This window comes from Arvicanthis niloticus, chromosome 8 (genome assembly GCF_011762505.2).
Source record: "Arvicanthis niloticus isolate mArvNil1 chromosome 8, mArvNil1.pat.X, whole genome shotgun sequence".
NCBI lineage: Eukaryota > Metazoa > Chordata > Mammalia > Rodentia > Muridae > Arvicanthis > Arvicanthis niloticus.
The window spans coordinates 85457265-85482008 of record NC_047665.1 but is presented as its reverse complement, the minus strand read 5'-3'; the positions used below and the strand labels follow the sequence as shown (position 1 = coordinate 85482008).

General features: G+C 39.9%; 1 protein-coding gene across 6 annotated transcripts in view; it reads left to right on the top strand.

The window, feature by feature from the left end:
• Bbs9 (Bardet-Biedl syndrome 9) overlaps positions 1-24744 on the top strand; it is a 369513-nt gene that overhangs the window by 141287 nt on the left and 203482 nt on the right. For 5 of the 6 annotated variants that reach the window (XM_076939717.1, XM_076939716.1, XM_034510258.2 and 2 more), the window contains 6 exons: positions 885-1061; positions 8431-8509; positions 11550-11603; positions 17043-17145; positions 18995-19099; positions 21099-21113. In XM_076939717.1, the coding sequence (XP_076795832.1) occupies positions 885-1061; positions 8431-8509; positions 11550-11603; positions 17043-17145; positions 18995-19099; positions 21099-21113 (533 nt within the window). The remainder of the gene's footprint in view (positions 1-884; positions 1062-8430; positions 8510-11549; positions 11604-17042; positions 17146-18994; positions 19100-21098; positions 21114-24744) is intronic. The other variant, XM_076939720.1, reaches the window with a different exon arrangement.

The following is a 24744-nucleotide window of genomic DNA, read 5'->3' as shown; positions in this document are numbered from 1 at the left end:
TTTGAAATGGAGTCTCCTTTTCTCTAAGATCATTCATAATGGAGAGTCTTCATTAGTTTGTGAAGGTTAAGCACTCCTGTCCTAATGACTTCTCTAAGGTTCACGTTGGGGGATTAAACAGTAGCACACAATGAGGAAAAGAAATTATATGAGTCAGAATCGTGATGGAGAAAGAGCCAGTACACAGGACTGTGGCCTTTTCTGTCTAGGAGTCTAGGAAAGGGAAGAGAAAAAACAAATCAGAAAGCTCCTTGGGCAAGAGTGTGTCTTAAGGAAGCCTTGGAGGGTCACATGTGAGAGTTAGTCCTAAGAATCCAGAGAAGGAGGAGGGACAAAAAGAGGAGAGAACATATCTGTCTTCAAGCCTTTTTTTTTTTTTTTTTTTTTTTTTTTTTTTTTTTTATATCAATTTTCAAATATCTTTGCTGTAACTGTTCCAGCATTGAGGTCATTGTATGGCTGTCCAGACCCTGTGGTCACACCATGGCTTTTCCAGCCTTGGGATATTCTGTGGTTGTCCTGGCCTTGGGGCCAGGCTTTATTCCTTGTCTCCAGATAGAAATCTAGTTTCCTGTCTTGCTCCATTGTTGTGAGTGCAATTCACATGCCCGATATGACATCAACAATAGGGATTAAGATCTGAATTTACTATGTAATTACATTCCTGTGGTGGCCAATATAGTAATTTAATGTTTATTCCCCTCCTGTAATATGCCTAAGTAATATCCATAAGTATAGATGCTGTTTGAAACGTTAGAATTGAGACTTTGAAATAAAGCTATTTTATACTTATTTTTTAATGGTATGTTAAGCTGACTTGAGTAAAAATGTCATTTGTAAGACTGAAAGTTTAACCATGCCTCATATTCTCTTGCATCTTGCAGCGATTTGAAGGGAGTGATAGTGACCCTCAGTGACGATGGTCACCTGCAGTGTTCATATCTGGGTACAGACCCTTCTTTGTTCCAAGCTCCAAAAGTTGAATCCAGAGAGCTCAACTACGATGAACTTGATGTAGAATTGAAAGAACTTCAGAAAATCATCAAAGACGTAGAGTCACAGGTATCCCATTTACAGTCTTTGTTGGATACTTCTCATGTTAATTATAAAGTTTGCCTTATGTTGTATATGGATATTGTTTCATAAATACTAGTTAATTCGCCCCAGGCTTAGTTAAAGATGTTGAATAAACATTCTCTTTAGCATACAAGGTCTTTGTGTTGACTTTGCATAGGAGACTGTTGAAAACCCGTCTTATTGGAGATAATATTTTGGTTACTGTATTGCAGGGACAGTTCCATCTAGCCTTTAAGATATTTTGCCCTCTCAGTGAAGCAGAAGGACTTCTCAGTGGTTTCAGGCTGTGAGGAGAGTGCTGAAGCTTGCAGTGGTCAATTACTCACTTATAATGTACTTGGCTTCACTTGCTGCTTTGAAAAGAAATCCAAGTGGTACATGAATTGCCACTTTGTTACTAAGAATGTAGTAATTTGCAGCTTAGATGATATAATTTATGCTTGAAGTTAATTAGCCATCCGAATGGAGTGTGGCCTGTGATATTCTGACTTCTAATGACTCAGAGCCGACGATATTTTCAGTTCCCGGGTTTTGAGTAACTCAGTGTTATTTTATGTTGGGACTCACAAGGGTGTAATTTTATTGTAAATTAAAAGGAGAAACAAAACACCAACCCTGCAGCTCATGTTGAACATGTGAAAATCATTACTTTAAGTTCCCTTTTCAGGGTCAGGTAAAAGTATTTTCTTAATGAGAAAAAATATGGACCATTTTCACATAAAAGAACTGTTAAAACAAGAGGAATAATAAAAGCAATGGAGCATCAAAGGCCAGCCAAAGGGACAGAGCCAACCTTAATCCTGATGCCTGTGCTGCACGAGGGTTATGTAGTTTTGATCTGTATCACCAGGACTTTATTCCTCTGGTTTTAAGGAACTGAGATGATATATTAAAATAAGAATATTAAAAGCAAAGATGTTATGCTTTGGCTTCACACATTTATTATAGAACGTTCTTAAAGTAAACCGTTGAAAACGAGGTCTCTACAGCCTCTTGTCAGCACCTCCTCCTCAGATGGAAGGGGGGAGAACTGGATGCATCAGGTTTAGCTTCCATTTTGATACCAGTGTTTTGGAGGAAGGAATGGGATTACAATCTTTGTAATTTTAGGTCATAATCGAGGAAGATTGTGTGTGTGTATAAAAGTTTCTCAAGCATATTAATTAATATGGGTTTACTCCCAAGTTTTGTCTTGTGATTTTTGCCTTTCCACAAGCAATGGCTAATGGTAGTTTAACTAACTGATTATATAAATGGTGTAAAAAAAATCCATACAGCTAAACATTACCTCCTGGTAGACCTAGTGAAAAAGATTTTGACGTGTTGTTTGCCATTTCCTTGACCTTTTTGTATATCTTGAAATAGCTTCATTTAAGAAATATATTTATTTTATCTTTTGAGAATCAGTTTCACTCTTTCTTTTCACCCCTAGCTCCTCCCATGTTCCTCACTCTTTAAAGTCAGGGCCTCTTCTCCTTTAATTATCTTATTACTACACACACACACACACACACACACACACACACACACACACACACCTTGCTAAGTCCATTTAGTATTGCTTGTCTTTGGAGTAGACTGATTCTCTCTCAGCAACCATTGACTGACCGATGCTCTTTAACTAGGGGTAGGCCCTGTGAGAGTTTCCTGTCCGTGTTGGCACGTTACCTGCTGGTATCATTGTACACTTGTGTTTAGGTAACCATATTGTTGAGACTTATTGATGCAGCTTCCCTGTGATGTGTAGAAAACACCAGGTCACAGCCGACATCTTGGTCCTCGGGCTCTTGTGGTTGAAACCTCTTCCACAGTGCTCTCCAAGCCTTAGGGGTAGGGATTGTGTCGTAGACGTGGCAGTTGGGTTTGGGCTCCCTACAGCAGTTGTTCTCTGCATTTTTTCCAGTTGTGGATTTCTGTGATGTCTTCTTGTTGAGTGAAAGCTAAATTATTTATAAATTTATGGATAAGATTTGGGGTGCAGTTAGTAATTATACTAGCTTCACAAGATGGCAGAAGTAGGCTCTCCCTTAGATTCCATATCTCATCAGCGGTACTAGTTACCTGGGTTTATACCACCAGGCCCAATTTGCCTCCTACTGAGCTGGCCTCAAGTCCAATTATTTGGCTCTTGGATGTAAGTACCAGTATTGCATCCTTGGGGATATCCTGCTGGTCACTGTTGTGGTTACAGTTGGGTAGGACCATTGATGGTGTGTTTCCTTTGGCAGCTTACATAGCACCTCAAGATACAGCAAGAGCTACTCCTCAGGGAGGAGGCCTCCAGCTCAGTTCCAGCTCAGTTCTTCCGTGATATCTTCAGCAAGTGTCTTACTTTCAAGTTCTGGGAGGCAGCCCAGGGCCACGGCAATACCCCCCACCTCCCCACCCCCCTTTAAGAGCCTCTTGAACTCTTGTGGCCAACAATACACAGAGAAGGTTCCCATGTTTGCTATGAGTTTGTGTTAAATAGTCTGTTGAACCCTTGTGGCCAATATTATCACCACAATTTTTATGACTTCATTCATATTCTCTGTATGTATACATACATTTGTATTTTATTGTATACTTATTTTATGTAAACATAAAACAATAGCTTTTTCAAACATTCTTAGTATCATTTATCCCTGCCCACTGCATTACCTACCTTTCTGACTTCCGAGTTTAACCATCCCTCCTGTTTTCCCCACTGCTCCTTGGCACCATCTGTATGCTTCCATCCCTCCTCTCTGGAGTTGCCCACCCCTGCCTTGATGCCATTTTATTTGTCTGGTTTCTGTGGCTAGTGTAGATCGGGTCACTTAAGCTTGCGATGGATGCAGAGGACTTAGGTGAAAGTTACTTATTTGCATCATCTCAAGGTTTGGTTAGTGTTTGAATGTCTCTGGACTTCTTTACCACCATTGTTTGGTTTTATTCCTAAAAAAGAAACAAAGAGAAACCTTTAAGTAGAAGATTTTATTTTATTTCTAGATATAAAGAATGTGCAGTATTCTGTTCCTTTATGAAAGTTTGATATTCCTGTTCACCTAAATACTTTTAATGATAGGAAATGACACATTGTTTTCCACTATAGATTGTGAAAAGTCTGAACTCTGAACTCCTGGATGATCTCATTAATTTTAATGATACTTTATTCAGTGGTTGTTGTTAAATTTTTTTTTCATACAGTGTATTTTGACCATAGTATCTGTTCCCCAGTCTCCTCCCAGATCCTCCCCACATCCTACCCATCCAACTCTGACTTTTTCTCTCTCTTTTTAGAAAACAAACAGGCAAATACAAAAAGCAAGTAAACCGTATAAAAAACTGAAAATAACGAAACAAAGAATAAGCACAAGAATCTCATAGACACACAAGCAAATAAAACCCATGAAAACACAAAATGGATAATATACAAACAAAAGTAGTAAGATAAAAGATGCCCAAACAAAGCCATCTGAGTTTCATTTTGAACTAGCTGTGTACAGCTGGACATGGGCCTGCCATTATATATGGTTTGTGACCTAGTGAGACTCCATTGGAGAAAACTGTTTCTTTGCAAGTAATTGTCAGTTAAAGATAGCTTCTTGGTTAGGGTTGTGAGCTGTGTCTACCTTCCCCTCTCAGTGCTGGGACCTCATCTGGCCTGGACCCTGTGCATGCTACCACAGTACCCTGTGCATGCTACCATGGTACCCAGTGCATTCTACCACATTCTCTGTGAATTCATATGTATGTCACAGTTCCTTGGTACCCTCCATCCTCTCTGGCTATTATGATCTTTCTGCCTTCTCTTGTGCATGGCCTCCTGAGCTCTGTCTGAGCAGAGAGTTTTGATGAAGAGACCTTTAACCTTCAAAGAAAAAAGTTCATTTTCTTGTGGGCTATACTCCATACTTAAAGCTTTTAAAAACTTTTTTCAAAGAAAGGGTTGTAGCAAAATCTACCGCCAATTTAAAGAAGATACTTTGTTAGACACATGCTGTACATGTCTACTGTAATAAAAATTTGAAGTTAAGTTTATGTTTGTAAGTTATATAAGGAATGTATATTACAAGCATGAAATTATAGTAATAATTTCTTTGTATATGGTGAAGCTTTTGAAATTCAGAGGGCTAGTACGAATCCTGCCAAGTGTTTTTGTTAGAAGTAGTCAAGAATATTTTTCAGTGGGAACTTTGAAGAGATGGCGGTTCCATATAACTTAAGCCCTTGGTCTTTACTTCATGTATTCACAAAGTCCTGGATGTGATATTTAAGAAAGGTACCAACAGTGTACTTTCAGCCAAGTAGAGAGTGCAAACAGACATGGGCAAGATAAATATATCTGTATCGCATTTGAAACACACTTGGGCTAGCTTAGTTGATGCTATCTCTAAGGGTTAGGAACAGCTGAACTTGGTTTGTTCATTCCAGTTGTGCATGGGTAACAGAATGCCAGCATATAGCAGCTTAAATGGAGGAGAGAGGTTTGTTTGTTTCTCCTGTAAAAGAAGCTGGGTAGCAGGCAGTTCAGGGTTGGATCCACAGTTCCCGTCTTCAGGGATTCTGGCGCTTCCATTCCGGGATCAGGTCTTGGTTCAGGAATGCCTCTGGAACTTCTGCATCACATCTGCCGCTGAGTCAGCCCCTAGGGGAGCTTTCCTGGAAGCTGCACCCTGAACAGCTCCAGCTTTTAGCTCATCGGCCCTTCCAGTCTGCGGAACAGGCCAGAGAGTTTAGTGGGCTTTGCTGATGGCTGTTCTTCTGGACAAATTGAGCTTTTAGTGAAGAAGTGAAGAATGTTGTCAAGAGGCCAAGAAACAGTCTTCTGTATTCTTACTAGGTTTAGAATTTCCTTTCCAGACTTTTCTGTAGTGGTGGGACTACCTTGTGGTAGTGTCGGATAGTCCTTCTGGTGCAAGACACCTGACTCAATGGTGTTATCCATGTACTCCTGTGTTTTCAGTCACTCATCCTTGGTGTGTGTACTTTCTTGGGGTGGGGATCCTGGGTAGCTGTAGATGCACCAGGCATTGGGTGCAGATAGAATTTCCAGACCCTTTTAGGGAGAAAGGCTTTCCTGAAAGCATATGCCTCTACTGCCCAGCCCTAACCTCCTTGCCCGTCTACTGGTCCTGAAACTAAGAGCTATGCTCATGTCTAAAACAACAGTTAGTGGAATAGAACTTCCATGATTAAATTTGACCCTGGGGCCCAGAAAGGAGCCTTTTTCTGTAATGAAGTTGAATACTCCAACAAAAATAGGCTTGGCCACACAGAGAAAGGAGGGAAGAGTGGATGCTGGCTAGGCAGTCAACTATCTGATATGTATGTACTTGTATGCACATATATATTTATTATTTAATGTTACCCAAGCACATATATGTATAAATATAAACACATATGTGTATAAACATGCATATTTTATTTATATGTATAAAGCTAATTTATGGTTTTTTTTTAAAGAATAACTTGAGTTTTTGTGAGTTTTTTATGTAACATGAGCATTTAGAATTATGGAAATAATTTGTGTTTGTTAGTCTACTGTCTCAGTTAGGGTTTTACTGAGGTGAGCAGATACCATGACCAAGGTAACTCTTATAAAGGACAACATTTAATTGAGGCTGACGTACAGTTTCAGAGGTTTAGTCTATCATCACCGTGGCCAGAAGCATGGTGGCATCCAGGTAGATTTGATGCTGGAGAAGGAGCAAGAGTTCTGCATCTTGTTCTGAGAGCAAACAAGAGCAGACTGGTGGGAAGCAGGAAGCATCCAGGCAGGCGTGATGCTGAAGGAGTTGAGAGTTACAGCTCTTGTTCTGAAAGCAAACTGCAGAAGACTAACTTCCCGGCAGCTAGGAGGCGGGTCTCAAAGCCCACCCCCACAGTGACACACCTTCTCCAACAAGGCCACACCTACTCCAACAAGGCCTAATAGTGCCACTCCCTGGGCCAAGCATATTCAAGCCACACCTTCTGTTATAACAAAAGACTTGAAGCTGAGTATTTATGAAGGAAAGGTTTATTTAGTTAACAGTTGTGAGAGATTCAAGGGCATGGATCCAAGACTGGCTTATGTCTAGTAGTACTTCACAGAAACTGGTTCTGTAGAAGTAGAAGTGTGTTTGAGGGCAAATGTGTATGGTAAATCAGGGACACAGAAAAGAAGGGGTTTCTCATAGCAACCATCTTGTGAAAACTAGCAGGAGAGTGAGATTGCTATGTCAGATTCTTCTGAGAGCAGCTCCCTCAGTGATGGAAGGACTCTTCCTACAAGACCTCACCTTTCAATGATCCCACCTCTCCTTAGCACAATAGAACCTAAGACCAGGCTTAAAAGATGTAGACCTTTGGGGACACAGTAAACCTTAACTAAACCATATGTCTGTCTGTCTGTCTGTCTGTCTACTTGTGGTATATGCATGTGTCTGTGTATATGTATGTGGTATATGTATGTATATATGATATATGTATGTGTATGTAGTATATGTATGTATAAGTGGTATATTTATACATGGTATATGTATTTATGAGTGGTATGTATATGTGGTATATTTATTTATATGTGGGATATGCATTTATATGTGGTATCGTATGTGGTGTAGGTATGTGCATTTGGTATATGTATATGAATAGTTCAGACTGTACTAAGAAGATAAGCATGCAAAGCAAATCTCTTTGACCCTAGATTCTAGTTCTAGTCTTTGACTACAAACCTTATTGAGTTTTGAGTATTTCTAAAAAATATTCAGAATTATGTACATGCTTTACACAGGTATGTTCGTGTTAGGTTGTACTACATCTTGCTGTTTAAAATATTAGGAGGTATATCTGAGTCCTTTCAGATCAGTGTGTATGGGTTTATGAAATTCTTACTGCTTTGAACCATTGAATAATGTGGATATTTCATATTTTAATTAATAATTACCTCTTTATGAAGATGCATAGATATTTAAGCTGTTTTAGATTTCACCAGTTCCTAATAGTGGAGACCCTCGTAGGCCATGTCTGTTCATGATAAGTTCTTGGGTATGGAACTGTTAAGTCAGAAGACCTCTACATTTTGCACGATAATAGTCATAGCCAACTTACCTTCCAGCGGGTTGTACTAGTCCAGACTTTCACTTGCAGGGAAATGACTGCAATTCCCAGTACTAGATTCTACTGGCTCAGCACTTAGGTGGTACTAGGTGCCCACTGGCTCAGTATTTAGGTAGTACTGACGGAAGACAGCTTTTGCTCAAAGTGTTATTGAGGAAAGAATTAGTGTAAAACTATTAATTTTATAATTCATTGTATTTTCAACTCATGAGTATTTACAATTTGTTTTTTGATATATATGTAAACTGTATATAGAACACATTACTTTAGGATTATATGTCTTTTATTTCCAGGTGTTTGGCCCTTGACTGAACAGGAAGATGACTTGAAAGTCTCTGCTGTAGTGTCTTCTACCCTGGACTCTGTGTCTGTAGGTATATGTACCACGTGTGTTGTGAGTTGTGATCAAATTGATTTAAGTTCTAGGCTTCTTGGTAGGAACCATAACATTATTGTTATTGCTATACATGACTGTAATGCTGCTTCTGTTATGGCTCATAATGTAAATATATGATATGCAGGGTATCTGATATGTGACCCCCTATGAAAGGGCCTTTTGACCTTCAAAGGAGTCGCAACCCACAGGTTGGGAACCACTGATTAAGACAAAGACATCACTGTTTTCTTAGTGTCAGAAAGGGGCATGTTGGCAGGATTTATTTACAAAAGGACAGGTAAGCGGGGCAGAGATGTTCTTAAACCTTCTCATTGCTACAGTACTGAGTGTTTTTCAGAGTAGGTTTGTTTTTCCTGCCGCAGGGATCTGCTTTGTTTAATTGTTGCCATTGTCATCATTATCAGTTACATCCTGCTTTTCTCAGCATCAGCACCACCTTGTCTTCCTGCTCCTCTTCTTGCTCACTGATGCATCCTTTGGACTTGCCAAGTGTTAGATGCTCACTGTCTGCTCTGTGAGTGATTAAGATGGAGAAACAGGATGACAGGAAGGGGATGGTCTTTTACTCCATATCCTGTTTACTCTTCCTCAGAATGCATTTCTGTATATAATCTATAATCATTGCTTGAGGTTTGTATGGAATTCATTAAGTTTATGTGTCCCTGTCAAAACTTGATCAGTTTAGTGACCTAACTTGAACATTTTCTGCATTTAGAGTTGATACCATCATGTAATTTTGCCTTGGAAATGTGTTTGCTATTTAAGTATCATGGCAGAATGTAGCAAGTGGTTGTCAGAGCCTTCAAAGATTAAGTTTGGTATAACCAGACAACTCAGATTACAGTAAAAGTCATGTTAGTGTTGCTATGGCATAGTACATTAGGACAGTTAAAAGAGTAAGGAATGTATGTGAAAGAGCTGTGCACCCAGCTCACACGCACTGCAGAGGCTCTGTACGAAACATTGGCTCTTCAGCACACACCATTGTCATCCTACCTGAAGGGTGTAGTGTGAGAGGAACTTAGTTAGCTAACAAATGGTCTCACCTTTTCTTCCTTCCTTCCTTCCTTCCTCCCTCCCTCCCTCCCTCCCTCCCTCTCCCTCTCTCTCTCTCTCTCTCTCTCTCTCTCTCTCTCTCTCTCTCTCTCTCTCTTGTTGTGGAAATGATTCCTTTTCCCTGTTGGGTAACTTATAGATATTTTTATTTTAAATGAGGAAATATCTTTCATCTTTGGGAACATTTTGGTCTTTGGAGGACAAGGCCTTATGTAGTAGTGTCATATTGTAAAGGAAATTCCATGATTGGTAACTTTGAGTGCTGTTTCTTCTTCACTGGTGTCCTTTCTCTGTCTCACTGTACTGCCTGCTTCACTGTCTGTCTCACTGTACTGCCTGCTTCACTGTCTGTCTCACTGTACTGCCTGCTTCACTGTCTGTCTCACTGTACTGCCTGCTTCACTGTCTGTCTCACTGTACTGCCTGCTTCACTGTCTGTCTCACTGTACTGCCTGCTTCACTGTCTGTCTCACTGTACTGCCTGCTTCACTGTCTGTCTCACTGTACTGCCTGCTTCACTGTCTGTCTCACTGTACTGCCTGCTTCACTGTCTGTCTCACTGTACTGCCTGCTTCACTGTCTGTCTCACTGTACTGCCTGCTTCACTGTCTGTCTCACTGTACTGCCTGCTTCACTGTCTGTCTCACTGTAGTTTCTACTTCTGTCTTACTGTACTTCTTGTGTCACTACCTGTCTTTGCTCTCTGCTTTATTTTCCCTGCCTTACTGTACTTTCTGCTTCATTTTCCTCGTCTTACTGTATTTTTTCTTAAGAACTTTCTTTAGACTATCATATTTACTCCACAGGAAAACAGCCCAGCAGTTTATTCGGCTGTAAAGCCATGAGGTCTTCTTACAGTCATTTTCCTGGCTATAATTTTATGTACCCAAAATACTCTATTCTCGAAATATCTAGGGGTTTAGACATTGCTCAAAAAGGAAATGTTTCCTTTAAGATCTGTGGGTAAATACGAAGTTATTTCCTGGTTTTAGGTAACATAGTACTAGAGCAGAAAGCTTGGATTAATATTTATTTTGAATCATTATTTTGAAAGCGCACATCCCTGAAGCAGAAGTGGATTTTGTATTGGAATGGGGTCTTCTGTAGTGGAGACAAATGTCACTGTTGTAACTTCTTCACCGAACAACTTTATCAGTGTTCAAATGTGACTTCTGCAGAGCTGAAAGTAGAATATGAATTTCTCAGCTCTTTATTCTGCCAATGCCCCTGGCATCAGAATGATTTCTATTAGGAGCAGGTAGTATATTTTTGCATAAAAATCCAAATAAAATGTGGATTTGATTAATCCACTGTGTACAGTCATTGTAATCTTAGTTGTTCCACAAAATTTCATATACATTGGTCTTAGTCTATTTTAGAGCATTTTTCCTCAAGTTGTATGACATTATAAGGAAATATTTGCCTTACTCTTTTATGCTATCAGTGTTTTAAGTGGTGGGACTAGGCAAACCAACCTGAGGCTGAGAGAGTACCTGCTGAACTCACTTATGAAATGTAACAATTAAAGGAAATGCACTTCCATGTTCTGTTTCCAGGTATAAGTGAGGTCACTGTCTTAGGAACAATTTTATAAGCTGAATAAACATGCTTTTCACATAATGGTATAACATAATGCTTTTGTGGGAATTACAAGGAGAGATTCATTCATATAATAGAACTAGTTAATAACATTAATATTTTCAGTGTTCAAGTGAATTTGGTTTTGCTAACCCTTTTCTCCACTTTTGAGGAGTGGGTTTTGACTACTGTTTATGATTTTCCACACAAATATTTCCAAAATGTCCTAAGGACTCCTAGTTTGTCATTAGAGTGATGAACCCCTCAGTTAGTTCTCTGTGCAATGATGGGGAATGTTTGTTACACCAGATATCTTCACCCACTTCCCATAATGTGAAATCAGTAACTAAGCTTCCTCTTCTCACTTCTGTGTTTGCAGCAAGCCATCAATGTGGAAACTGGAGCTGACTCTGTCCCATCCATCACAGTGAAGGTAGGGTACCAGTGTGAGACTGCAGTGTGCAGTGTGTCCTTTCCATCACAGTGAAGGTAGGGTACCAGTGTGAGACTGCAGTGTGCAGTGTCCTGTCCATCACAGTGAAGGTAGGGTACCAGGGTGAGACTGCAGTGTATGGTGTCCTGTCCATCACAGTGAAGGTGGTCCAGTGTGAGACTGCAGTGTGCAGTGTCCTGTTCATCACAGTGAAGGTGGAGTCCAGGGTGAGACTGCAGTGTGCAGTGCCCTGTACATCACAGTGAAGGTAGGGTACCAGAGTGAGACTGCAGTGTGCAGTGCCCTGTCCATCACAGTGAAGGTGGTCCAGTGTGAGACTGCAGTGTGCAGTGTCCTGTTCATCACAGTGAAGGTGGGGTCCAGGGTGAGACTGCAGTGTGCAGTGCCCTGTACATCACAGTGAAGGTAGGGTACCAGAGTGAGACTGCAGTGTATGGTGTCCTGTCCGTCACAGTAAAGGTGGTCCAGTGTGAGACTGCAGTGTGCAGTGCCCTGTCCATCACAGTGAAGGTAGGGTACCAGGGTGAGACTGCAGTATGTAGTGTCCTGTTCATCACAATAAAGGTAGGGTACCAGGGTGAGACTGCAGTGTGCAGACAGCACTGCATGTGGCATTACCCTGTCCCTGCTACTCTCTGGTTGGTTTGCTGACATGTAACATAAGTGCCTACATTCTGTAGCTTTTCCTCAGTCTTGGTAGTAAATAGAAAACCTTAGATATTACTTTCAAATACAAAATTTGTAATTGCATTGATATGTAATTATGCATACACAAAAAGGTGTTAGGCTTTCCTTGCCCCTTGTTTAAGAGCATAGATGATGTAGAAATAAAAATTGGGACTTTTAAGTCTTATAAAGAAATCATATTATTACCATAAAGTAACAGGCCAGTCAGTTGACTGTAGCATCATGTTTGGGTTGTGAAGGGGTAGCAGAGAAGTACATGTATATTAAGAAAATACTTCTTTTATTATGATTACGTATGTCTTCAGTAGGATTCCCAGGCGTTTATCTGCCTTGACATTAGCTTTAAACAGATGCATCTATGGCAAGAAAATATGAAGCGAAGAGGCTATACAGTAGCATAACAAATAACAAATTGATAGTCCTGGAGAAATAGAACCAGAGCGATGCCGTTTTGGTTTTAGTTTCAGTCTTGTCACTAGAGTTTGAGAGCTAGAACTCAAATCTGGAATGTTCTTAAGGCACTTCAAGTGTGGTGATCAGTCAGCACGTTATTAAGCTGAAAATATTTATCACTGTCCAGACTTGGAAGCCAGGAGAAGTTGTGGATCTTGGCGATTCCCTTAGTCAAAACTTGGACAGAGTTTCTGTTTGCTCAGATTATAGGTTGCTGTCCTTGGAGAAGCTTGACAAGGTCCCCGGCTTTACCAATTGTGTTCGCTTACACTGGCCCAGCGGGTGGCCCAAGTGTGGAGATCTGTGCTCGAAGCTGAAGGGAGCCCAATCTCAGAACAGTTTCCTAAGCTACGTTTTTTGGACTCTTGCCATTGGAAACAAGGGTGGTCTTTCTCCAGCCTCCCTGTCCCCTCCCCAGTCCCAGACCCTTCTGGAAAGGCATTAGCGGCAAGAAATCAAACGCTTAGCAAAGTAACTGCAGAGGTGCAGGAATGACCTATACTTTGTGTAGGAGCTGTTTTAGACCTGTGTAATGTTATCTTTCACACACAGTCATGGGGAAGTCAAGGATCTCCATGGATATTGTAAAAAGAAGTCTTGTACCTAAACCAGGTAGCACTGTATGTATCCCCACCCTCCCCATCAAACAGGAGGTGCTGGCATTAGTGAGCACACCTTTCCCTCCCACACTTCCTAGGCTTTTATTTATACCCGTCACCCTAACAAGATGACACAACTTCTGGAAAATTTCCCTCCATCACCTATAAGGATGAAGGCTTGGTCACCGCTCTTCTCGTTGCCATGATAAAAGTGAAAGAGAGACCTTGACGTGCATGGTCGCATGGCATGGGCAGGACTTACACAGCAGACCCGATGGGTTGCTGGTCCTGTCTGACAGTCTCTATACAAATTTCTGCTGTAAATCTCTCCTTATGGCCTTTTATAACAGCAGCAGCCAAGATACATAGCCATGAAAGTTTCCATCATAATAAATCCAGTTAATTGAGAAAATTTTTCCATCCGTTCCAAATGAATGAAGATGTGGCTACCTTGAGTATGTGTGCATGATGCATGACCATCTGTTCCAGGCAACAGGCAGAGTGCTCGTTCATACCTGGCCTGGCAGTTGTATTTATATACCTAGGATAAACATTTGGTATTATATTTCCCAAGGATTATATTTTATTTCTTCAGAATCAGAAAATGGCATGGAAAATTCTTGCATTAACATTTTATATTTTCTCCTTAATATTCTGCAATTATTTCCCTTTTAAAATACGAGGTTTATGATTTAGCCAAGTCTCTAATTCACTTTTTGGCTCAAAAACAACTATTCTTTGTTACTGTAGTTATTTTGGTCATATCTCTTTGATTTGTGCTTTGAAAGTGCCTAGACCATTGTTGGATTCAATAAATCTGACGTGGGAGCTATCATGTTTGTTCATCTAAACCCACATGCACACCCTTCCCGGAACAATGCGAGATTGTGTGATTGCTGTCTGAGCCGTCATCATTACACCGGCAGAGTCAGGATGTCTGCCTCTTTCTGAGCAGTTTGTTGTTACTTGAGGGAGTTTTCCTTCTTATGCTTACAAGATGCTCCTGAGGTGCTTTTCAGCTCTCTAGTGCCCACTGCCTCAGCAGAGTTGAACATGTTGTTTACTTTCTCTGAGCCTCAGTTCTAACTTGTAAAACAGGGAACCCTTTATTTGTAAAGTTACTGTGATTTAAACGCTTCGTGCAAAGGCCTGCGCCCGGGGTTTGGGCAGACAGCTGCTCAGTGACACTTCTCTTCCCTTCAATGGCTTCAGGAGGAAGTACTGTGCTCTCCTAGCCGTGGCTTCTGATTTTAGAATGCTGTGTACTTACTTCATACGGTTGTAGAGATGCATTGAGATAAGACACACAAGTCACTCATGAACATGGTTTATGAGTATATAAAGCCACTGTGATTGCTATATTTAATTATATGGATGCAGATGACATTATGTTATTGTTAATAGAAGAATACTTAATTGTGTCCTATTAATTTACTGGCCCAGCTAGCTGTCTGAAAGAAGCTTGCAATGTACCCTTTCTACAACTCCCCCCCTCCCCCCCCCGCAATCACCTTGGGGGTTTTGCCTATATGGCCAGACATTACTGAGGAAGTTCTGTTTTCGGAGTAACAGGTTCCATGTGTATTAGCAGGGTTTTTACAATAAAATCTAAGGACCCATTATTTGTTTATTTTCCTTTTGCCATATGTATTTGCTTCAATAATTTTCTCTTAAAACATTACCTTTTATCTCACAACATTTTTGTTTTGATTATTTTTACGTTGTCTAGAATATATCACTTAGAATCAATATATAACATTTATTGACTTTAATTGTATGTATATAATATTTGTAGGTCAATTATACACTTTTGTATATTTTATATAAATATATTTGTATAATTGAAAGACAGATAATGCATACATTTTACTTAAGATTAAAAACTAGGTTTCATCATAATAAAGATATAATTGCATTGTGACAATGTTACCAGTGGTATGTGTGTGTCTCATGTAGTAGAGTCTAGTAAGCAGACTGAAGTGCTATGTACAAAGGAAGCACACTGAAGGATGGTTATTGTTAACCAGCTGCTGATTCCAGGTTGGAGATGAGGATCACCTGAGGAGATACAAGAATGTCAGCACTGGAGTCTGCCTGTATACAAGTAACCGGATCTAGAGTGCTCACTGGCTGTCTGTTAACAGTTAGATGACGTCATCTGACATAGACAGTTCCGAGAGGCCGAAGCCTTTAGGAAATCACAACCACAGAGACAAGATGTCCAGTGCAAGGCAGCCGTTCATTATTTGATGCCCTCGCTGACTCTCGTGGAACTGCGCCCCAGTGAAGCTGCTCTGACTGATGTTGCTACCCACATTGCTCTTCAGGAGAGAGTGGGGCAGCCTGGCCTTCTGTGTCCACATCCCTCAGCTTCCAGGCAAACTAGGTTCTTACAGGGGAAGGATTTCTCAGCATCACTAAGTCAGATAGTGGATTTTAGAATGTTGATCCCTTGGGAGTGTAGTGGTTAACACCTTCTTTGATGTTGGCTGGGACTCCTGTGTGTCGTATTTCTGTGATTAGCCACAGAAGAAAATGTAGATCTTTGCTATGTCCTAGAGCTGTAGATACATATAAGTAAGGGAATCATCAGAGAGTAATTTCCCTTTGTAAAGATAAGTACATTGATCTAGATAAGATAAATAATCCACAGTGGTACCTGTGCCTTTAAGGAGAAAACAAACATACTTAGGCCAAAGGCAGTTCTCAGTCAGAAGTCAGAGAAGCTGTTTTCTCTCTGACACTGACAGGGCACTGTATGCAATTCAGCAACTCACAATGACCGGTGGCATCTTTGCAGATGTGGACCACCTCACCCCCATCTAATTTTAGAGCCTTTTGTATTCTTTAAAAGAAACAGCAGTAGACATTTAATTGTCTCTATCTCTTTTGTTTTGAAGCAGATGCTAATCTGTATAATTTCCATAGAGGTGCCTGTTCTATTTACTTTATTGAAAATTGAAATGAGTTTTTCTTTGGGGGGGGGGTTCAAGATAGGTTTTTCTCTGTGTAACCAATAGATATATTTTCATTATAACATTTTTATTAATTCATGGAGAATTTTATGCAGTATAGTTGATCATAATCACCTCCTGTCCTTCCTAACGCTTTCCGGATCCATTGCCGACCCGCAGTTCTGTCGTCTTTGTTTTTTATAAATCACGGAGTTCAGTTTGCGCTGACCATATACTCATGGTATGAGGCCATCCACTAGGGTGTGGTGAACAGGCCCCCCACCAAAACCTGTCTCTCCCTGTCTTAGAAGTCATCAACTATCAGTTGCCCCTCAGCCAGGGGTGGAGCCTACGAGCCCTTTCTCCTCCTTGTTGAATTGTTGACAGGCTTGATCTTAGTCAGCTCTTAGGCAGGCGGCCATAGCTGCTGTGACTTCCAAAGTTCTGATCCCAGCCTCCCAGCCTCTGCCTTTTAAAGTCTTTCTGCTCCCTCTTCTGGGGTGGTTCCTGGGCCTTGCAGGGAAGGGGGGGGGCGATCTATACATTTTATGTAAATAGAATTATATTCAATGTGATTCTTTGTGATTAGCCTTTTTAAAACTTAGTGTAATATTTTTCATAGTTTATGTGTCAGCTTCATTTTTTTTTTTTTTTTGCTGAATGTTATTTTGTGGTGTGTGTGGACCCTGCTTTTGGTACATTATTGATAATTTGTGTGTCTTTAGATTACCCTGCAGAACCGAGTGGTGTTGCAAAAGGTCAAGCTGTCCGTCTATGTGCAGCCTCCACTACAGTTGACCAGTGATCAGTTCACCTTTGACTTTACGGGTAAGCTTCTTTTTTTTTTTTTTTTTTTTTTCTTAGTTTTTCGAGACAGGGTTTCTCTGTGTAGCCCTGGCTGTCCTGGAACTCACTCTGTAGACCAGGCTGGCCTCGAACTCAGAAATCCGCCTGCCTCTGCCTCCCAAGTGCTGGGATTAAAGGCGTGCGCACCACCGCCTGGCACGGGTAAGCTTCTTGTCTTGTCTTGATGGTTACTGTGGTGTGAGATTTTTTTTAAACAGTGTACTTATCTCATGGCTGTATTTTTTTTTCTAAATAGCAGCCTTGACATCTTCCTAGGAAACCACTGGCATTGTTTCACTGATATTTCTTCTCTATGCATCAAGTAGGGTTATTTGATGAATAATTTTTAGATTATGAATTTCTAAGTAAATTCTTTAACTAGCTGTATCTATTATTGTATTCAAATACTATAATTTGGAAGTCTCTCTCTCTCTCTCTCTCTCTCTCTCTCTCTCTCTCTCTCTCTGTGTGTATGTGTGTGTGTTTGAGTTGCTAGGGACAGAAGTTTCATGCATACTAGTAAGAACTGTACCAACTGAGTTATATCCATAGTCCTGGAAGTCTTTCTTTAATGGTGTTTCCCTCGTGGCCAGTAACATTTGAAGATAGAGCACTGGCTTGGGATTTGAATTCTGTCTCTTACACTACTTGAAGCATGATTTGGGTGAACTATTTTAGAAGCTATTTTAACTGGTAAACAGAGGATAATAACTTCTAAATGACAGTATTGTTTTGAAAGTTTAATTAGAAAATGAAACTACATAAAGAATATAGTAAGGTATAAAATAGTAAACATGCCATAAAATTGGCAGTTATTATGGGTTCTTTGTATAGAATCCCACTTGAAACACATTTGTTAGTAGCTGTTAGTCCAGTCAACACCATGTCTTGGTTAACTTAAAACTTTTGTTTCTTTTCTTTCTTTCTTGTTTTGTTTTGAGACAGGTTCTCTCTGCATAGCGCTAGCTGTCCTAGAACTAACTATGTAGATCAGGGTGGCCTTGAACTCTCAGAATGCTGGGATTCAATGTGTATGTCTCTATGTCTGGCTTCTTTTCTACTTTAAACAATATTTGCAATTTATCTTTACAATTTTTAAATTTTTTGTTTTAAGTTTTCCTTTGTTCACATTGTTATTTTAATTTTTAATATTTATTTTGTGTTTTTTTGTGTATACATAAATATACATATGGATATGTACTTGCCATAGTTTGGAGATCAGAGGACAACTTGCAAGAATGAGTTCTTTCCTTTTACCATGTAAGCCCTGGAGTTAGAACTCAGGTTTTGGGCTTGGCATGTCAGCAAGTGCCTTTATCCTCTGAGTGTTCTTGTCCTGTTAATCTTTCTAAAATATTCTGAAGACTTGTCCTAGTTAAACTTCAGAGGCTCTGTGTAGAGGCTGGAAGCCCATTCTCCAGCCCAGGACAGCAGACTAGTCAGTCTCCAGTGACATGTTAGCATGTCATCAGTGTCTGACCCCACTCAGACTTTGCTCTAGCTGCCACAGACTTTCTGGTGCCTTTGTGTTGCCCCAGGTAAAGAGATGTAAGGTTGAGGGGCACTAGATACCATGTGCGGGGTCAGTTCCTGCCCTATAATAGTGTTGTAACCATGGTTCTTACCTCTGTAGTTTGGTCCCTTCAAAGTTAAAAAATGGAGTTGATAATGGTATCTCCCTACCTTCCAGCATCTCTGTGAAGATTGTAAGAGTAGCTGTCCAAAGTGCTTATTGAAATACATGACATACAGTAAATGCTGCACAAAATTTAGTTACTGTTAATAATTGCCCCCTTGTGTAACATATGTGTGACTTTCATATTCCCTGTAGTACCAGATATGACCAGCATAGTAGCATTTTCAGTGTACCTGAAGAGAAGTTACACACCATCCGAATTGGAAGGAAATGCTGTTGTTTCGTACTCCAGACCAACAGGTAAACAGACCAACAGGTAAACACGCCGACTCGCAACTTTATGAACCAACTTTAAGCTATTGCTCCTGTAAGTCACATGACTGTGTGTTTCCGGATGCTCTTGTCTACTGCTATTTCCTGTTGCAGTTGTTCTCAGGAACTGTGGGGCTGGCAGGTGTGCTCACCTGGCTTCTGTGTCTATGGTCTTCTCCTTTTACTCACTAGCAAGTATGGTGCATTTTTATTAGCACTCAAAAAAATGTCCTCTAGGTCAGACTTCATTTATTTAAACTAAAAAACCGAATATGAATTAGTGAGAAACACAGGTTGCTATAACATTAAATCACTATTTAATCTTAGATAGTTGTCACACTGCTAAACAAAACTCCCCACCTGCCATGTTAGAGTATTTAAGAACAGATCTGTAACATTTTCATCTGGAGTGCAAGTCCGTGGTTTTTGGATTTAAAATTTTTATTTTTAAAATTAGCATGAAAAATATTAGATATCATTAGATTGAACTTAATAGGCGTTGTTTGGTTGTCTCTAGGCTAGGAGGGATCAGCTTGTTATGACTCTGAACTTAGTAGATTTTGGTATGATGGTCTTTTCCTTTCCTGTGTGGTATTTATTTCACAGGAACAGTTGGATGTCAGTCATTTGTTAGAATATAGAATTGGTGGCTGGCACATTGAAGTGTTTCAGTGTAGGACTGTAGCAATGCCATTCGAACGTCGCAGAGCTGGTAGGCTGCTGTTGCAGCAGTTTCGTTCTTTGTGTTTTGAAATCATTTTAGACAGTCTTCTTTTAAGGCTCATTTTTCCAGTTAAAAATGTGTATAGTTAAAAAAAAAAAAAGTCTTCTTGCTTTTAGCTTAGTGTTGCCAACTTGGTTTCCGCCATCTCTCTATTTTTTTCCTTGGTGAATCTTCTTGTTTATTCATTGCAAATTATTGATTATTGATGCTCTGATATAATTTTGTAACTTAGGTGTACGTTTTAAAATTCTAGTTTTATCTGCTTTGTGAATTACTTCAACTTAAATGGTCGCAATATCTTATTTTACCCAGACATGATCACTTTATTTGTTACTCAGATTTTCAAACTTGGAGGCTATATGATCAATCACCTTTATGTATGATCAATCACCTTTATGTTTGGACAGGTTTGATCTCATGGAAAGTGAAAACTTATTAAAGGGTTGAGGGATGAGAGACCTTTTGATGATTTCTGAAAATCCTGTTGAGGTTTGGATTGTGATTTTTTGAGTCCTGAACAACATAAATGAGAACTTTTTGGCTATCTTAACATCTGAGTAACAGTTATTGTATTGATCAATTTGTACAATTCCTTTATTAATATTCAAGGACAAGTTGTGATACTGGTTGAAAATAAACTTAAAAAGGTATGGCTAATACTTCATGGACAGAACATTAAAAATGCATTTTAATCCTGTGACACCAGTCAGTGGCCCTGTGGCTTATGGTCACATTTATTGTCTTATGTATAGAATTTAAAATATCCTAAGTTATTGATAAAGCAGAGGTCTAGATACTATTTGGTTCAAAGTTAATTGTAAATTAACATAAAAGTATGTAAAAGAAGAGCAAAAGACAAGCCTTAAAACCCAAATGAACGTATTCTAGAGTAGCATCTTCTCCAGTTATTTTCAGAGCACTATCTGGAAATCCTAACGTTATGCTTTTCCGTTGCACCCGGCTTTCACTTCCCTTCTTCATGTCAGTCGCATACTGATTTTTTTTGCATACTGAATTTTTTAAAGCAGATTTACACTGGAGTAACACAGAATTTTGAGAACAGAGGTGTAAGTAACACACTGTTGAATTTCATTTACTTGGGGGTTGCTCTTGAAATAGGGCTTTTGTTTTCTCAGAGTGAAGTGTGGAATTCTTGATATATTGAACAGATGTGTATCAAACTTGTGTTGCAGCTTTGTCTTAGATAATTAGTTTTTGTTTCTTCTCTCCCCGCCCCCCTTTTGCATTGCTTCTAATGGATAGATCGAAATCCTGCAGGTAAGTTAAAGGATATAGGGGGAAATGAATTTCCAAGATAAAATTTATTGTTAAACTCAACAGACATTTTACCACAAATGAAGCCTTTATATATGTTTACATCATAACAGACTCTTTTAATATAATGTACTGTTTTAGTCTTGCTATGAAGGGCAGTGTGTCTATTTTTAGAGGATTATCATTACAATTGAGGTGAAGGATAAGAATAGTATGACCTTTTAAGAAAAGATTATTTTACTTTTAATGATGTGTGCATATATGTCTGTGAGATTGATGGGTGCATGTGCATGTGTGAGTGCATGTTGTCGGGAAGAAGGCTCGGCTCGCATCCCTGGCAGCTGCAGTTAGGTCGGTGTGAACTGCCTGGCGTTGGGAACTTAGCCTGAGTCCTTGGCAAGATCTTGGAAGATTTTTGCTGAAAGTCACTGTCACATGTTCACTATTAGATTATTTTACCCCAGTTAAAGAAGAGGGAATTGGAAAGGTACATGTCAGTTAATTTTAAATATTCTTCTACATGCTCAAGTAGACAGACCTTTGTGTCTGATAAGAGTGCTGTGTGCACGGTTATCTCATCCAGGAGTTGGAAGACTGGTCTGGTCAAGGGGAACTTGCCTGGTTCATGCTCTATCTCATTTTGCCACAGGATACACATACCTGGCTGTGCCCAGTTTAAGTTTGTTTCTTGGGTTTCCCAGTAGGTGTCAGGATACACATTTAAGTATCTCTTAATTTACCTTTCCCTTTAGATATATAGATTTAACCCAGCAGGTTGTCTTTATTAAAGATACCTTATTAAGACAAGTTTTAGATAATAATATTCATCAATTAGTAACAGTTAAATAGACATAGCTAAGCTACTGTTGAGCCTGCAGAGTTTGCTCACACAATCTTTCCTTTTCCTTTTCTTTTATTTGAAGACAAGGTTTCTCTAGGTAGTCTTGTCTGTTCTGGAACTCACTGTGTAGACCAGGCTGTTGTGGAACTCACTCTGTAGACCAGGCTAGCTTCAAACTCACAGAGATCCACCTGCCTCTGCCCCCTAGTGCAGGAAGGCTTGTACACTATTCCTGTCATACTCACGCAAGTTTGATGGTGATACAGTTTGGGTCACATAGTTTGTTATATCATGAGATCTGGAGCTAAGCATATATTTATATGAGAAATGTCTTAATTAGTAATAGTGTAGATATGTAGCTTAGTAATATGAAACTAACTAGATAAAATGTAGTTGACAAAAACCTAATACTACTTAAATTTTAATTCTTTTTTTGTTAAAGATTTATTTTTTTATTTATATGAGTACACACTGGAGCTGTCTTCAGACACACCAAAAGAGGGCATCAAATCCCATTACAGATGGTTGTGAGCCACGATGTGGTTGCTGGGAATTGAACTCAGGACCTCTGGCAGAGAGGTCAGTGTTCTTAAGTGCTTAGCCATCTCTCCAGCCCACTGTATGTAGCTAGTACCATTTTAATTTAAGTTGCATAAACTACCACATTCTTACTCAAGTGGTTAAGTTTAAAAGAGTCAGTAAAGGTTGTTGTTGAAAGATATTTAACCCCTTTATCATAAGTTCAGCTCAGACCATGCCTGAAATAGAAAACATGGAAATTTTCATATTTCAATATAAAGTTAACAATGATTTAAAATAATTTTTGATGTGGTTGAAACTATCATTAAACATGAGGGAGTCGAATTGAAATTTTCACCTGTATCTAATAGTATAAACTCCAAACTCCTGCCACTCAGACCTTGCCACCCACAGGCCTTCTACATCAGAGACAGATCCATTTTGGCGGCTTGGTTTGTTCAGGCTGTGTTGCAGACAAGTAGTTCTGTTCTCACATGTCAGAGAAGCAGGAAGTGAGGTTCTATGTGGTCCCACAAGAGTTAGACTCCGTTATTTCTGCATTGAAGTTACGTTCCATGGGCAGAGTAAAACATGGCTGCAGACAAAGCGTGATATGTCACTGGTTACTCCTGGAAGGGTTCAGAAAGTCTTGGCTGCCAGACATGGCTGCTGCTTTGAGGCTTCTTGTTTGCAATAAGAAATTGTTCTACCACCTTCAGAACAACTTCACAGGTCTTCTATAAAAGTGTAATGTATAGATATGGCTGTCTTCCTCCAGTATATGTGTACACACACACACACACACACACACACACACACACACACACACACGCATGTACACGCACGTACATACCACTGTCCTTTTTATTTTTCTTTTCAAGCACTTTTTGGCTTCCTATTTGAAAGTGGTCCTGGGCTGATGTGTGTACCAGGTGTAATTACAATATTTATAATGGAAAAATTGTTCATTCAGGAGTGGTTTTGATATAAAATTTCTCTCTGCTTGATAAATGATTTTGTGATTAATTGCACTGTAGTAGTTGCTACTATCATTTCCTCTGGTGGGTTATGGGAAGGGAAGCCTCTGAAAGAGACGTGATTGTATTTGCTTAAAGTTTCAGAATGCTGTAGAGGCAAGTCAGACTGATGAATGACTAGATTGCTATCGGAATCCAATGAGTGATGGACATTCTGTTCTCCCAGCCCGAGTTCCAGGGTGGATTAGCCAGCTTTACAGGCAGTTTTCCCAGCAGCATAGAAGAAGGGCTCCTCATGGCACAACGAGTTAGGGCCAAGTAGGCTTATTTAACTTAACACTGTTCCAGTAACAACACTAAAAATGTTTTTAGCTTAATTTTTCTTTCTTTCTTTCTTTCTTTTTTTCCTTGAAGCAAGGTTTCATGTAGCTCAGGCTAGGCTCAGAGTTGCTATGTAACTAAGGATAACTTCTTATCCTATCTCTGAATTCCAAGAGTTGGGGTTACAGTAGTGCCACCAGACAAGGCTTGAAAAGCCCATTCATACATGTAATTCCTTCCTTAAGAGAAGTTTATTTTATGGTGTGGATCTTTTTCCTGCATATAAGTATGTACCTCATGCCTGTGCCTAGTGCCCAGAGAGGCCAGAAGAGGACATCACTGTTTTCTCCAGCAACTGGAGTAACAGGATGTGACTCACCATGTGACCATTGGAAATCAAATATGGGTCCTCTGGAAGAGCAGCAAGTTCTTTTAACCATGGAGCCGTCTCTCCAGCCCCAATGTCTTCTCTGTTACAAGCATGAACACACGCGCGCGCGCACACACACACACACACACGCACGCACGCACGCACGCACGCACGCACTTGCCTCTATGTGTCTTTAGCTCCAGATTCTTTGATATAGTCATAGCCTGAAGAATAATTAATTGGGAGCTGGGTTTGCACTAGCCATACGTATCTCAGGGAAACACACCTCTGATCATCTTCCTGTCTAACTGAGCGCTAGCGATTGTTATCACGGCGTGTGGGCTTTGCTTGGATTCGGGTGCTACACAGTAGCAGCATGCTGATTTTCTTCCATCAGCATCATCTTGTTCATCTAGTGTCTTAGTTGGGGTTTTACTGCTGTGAGCAGACACCATAACCAAGGCAACTCTAATAAGGACAACATTTAATTGAGGTTGGCTTCAGAGGTTCAGGCCATTATCTTCAAGACGGGAACATGACAGCATCCAGGAGGGCATGGTGCAGGAGGGGCTGAGAGTTCTATATTCTCATCTGAAGGCTGCTAGC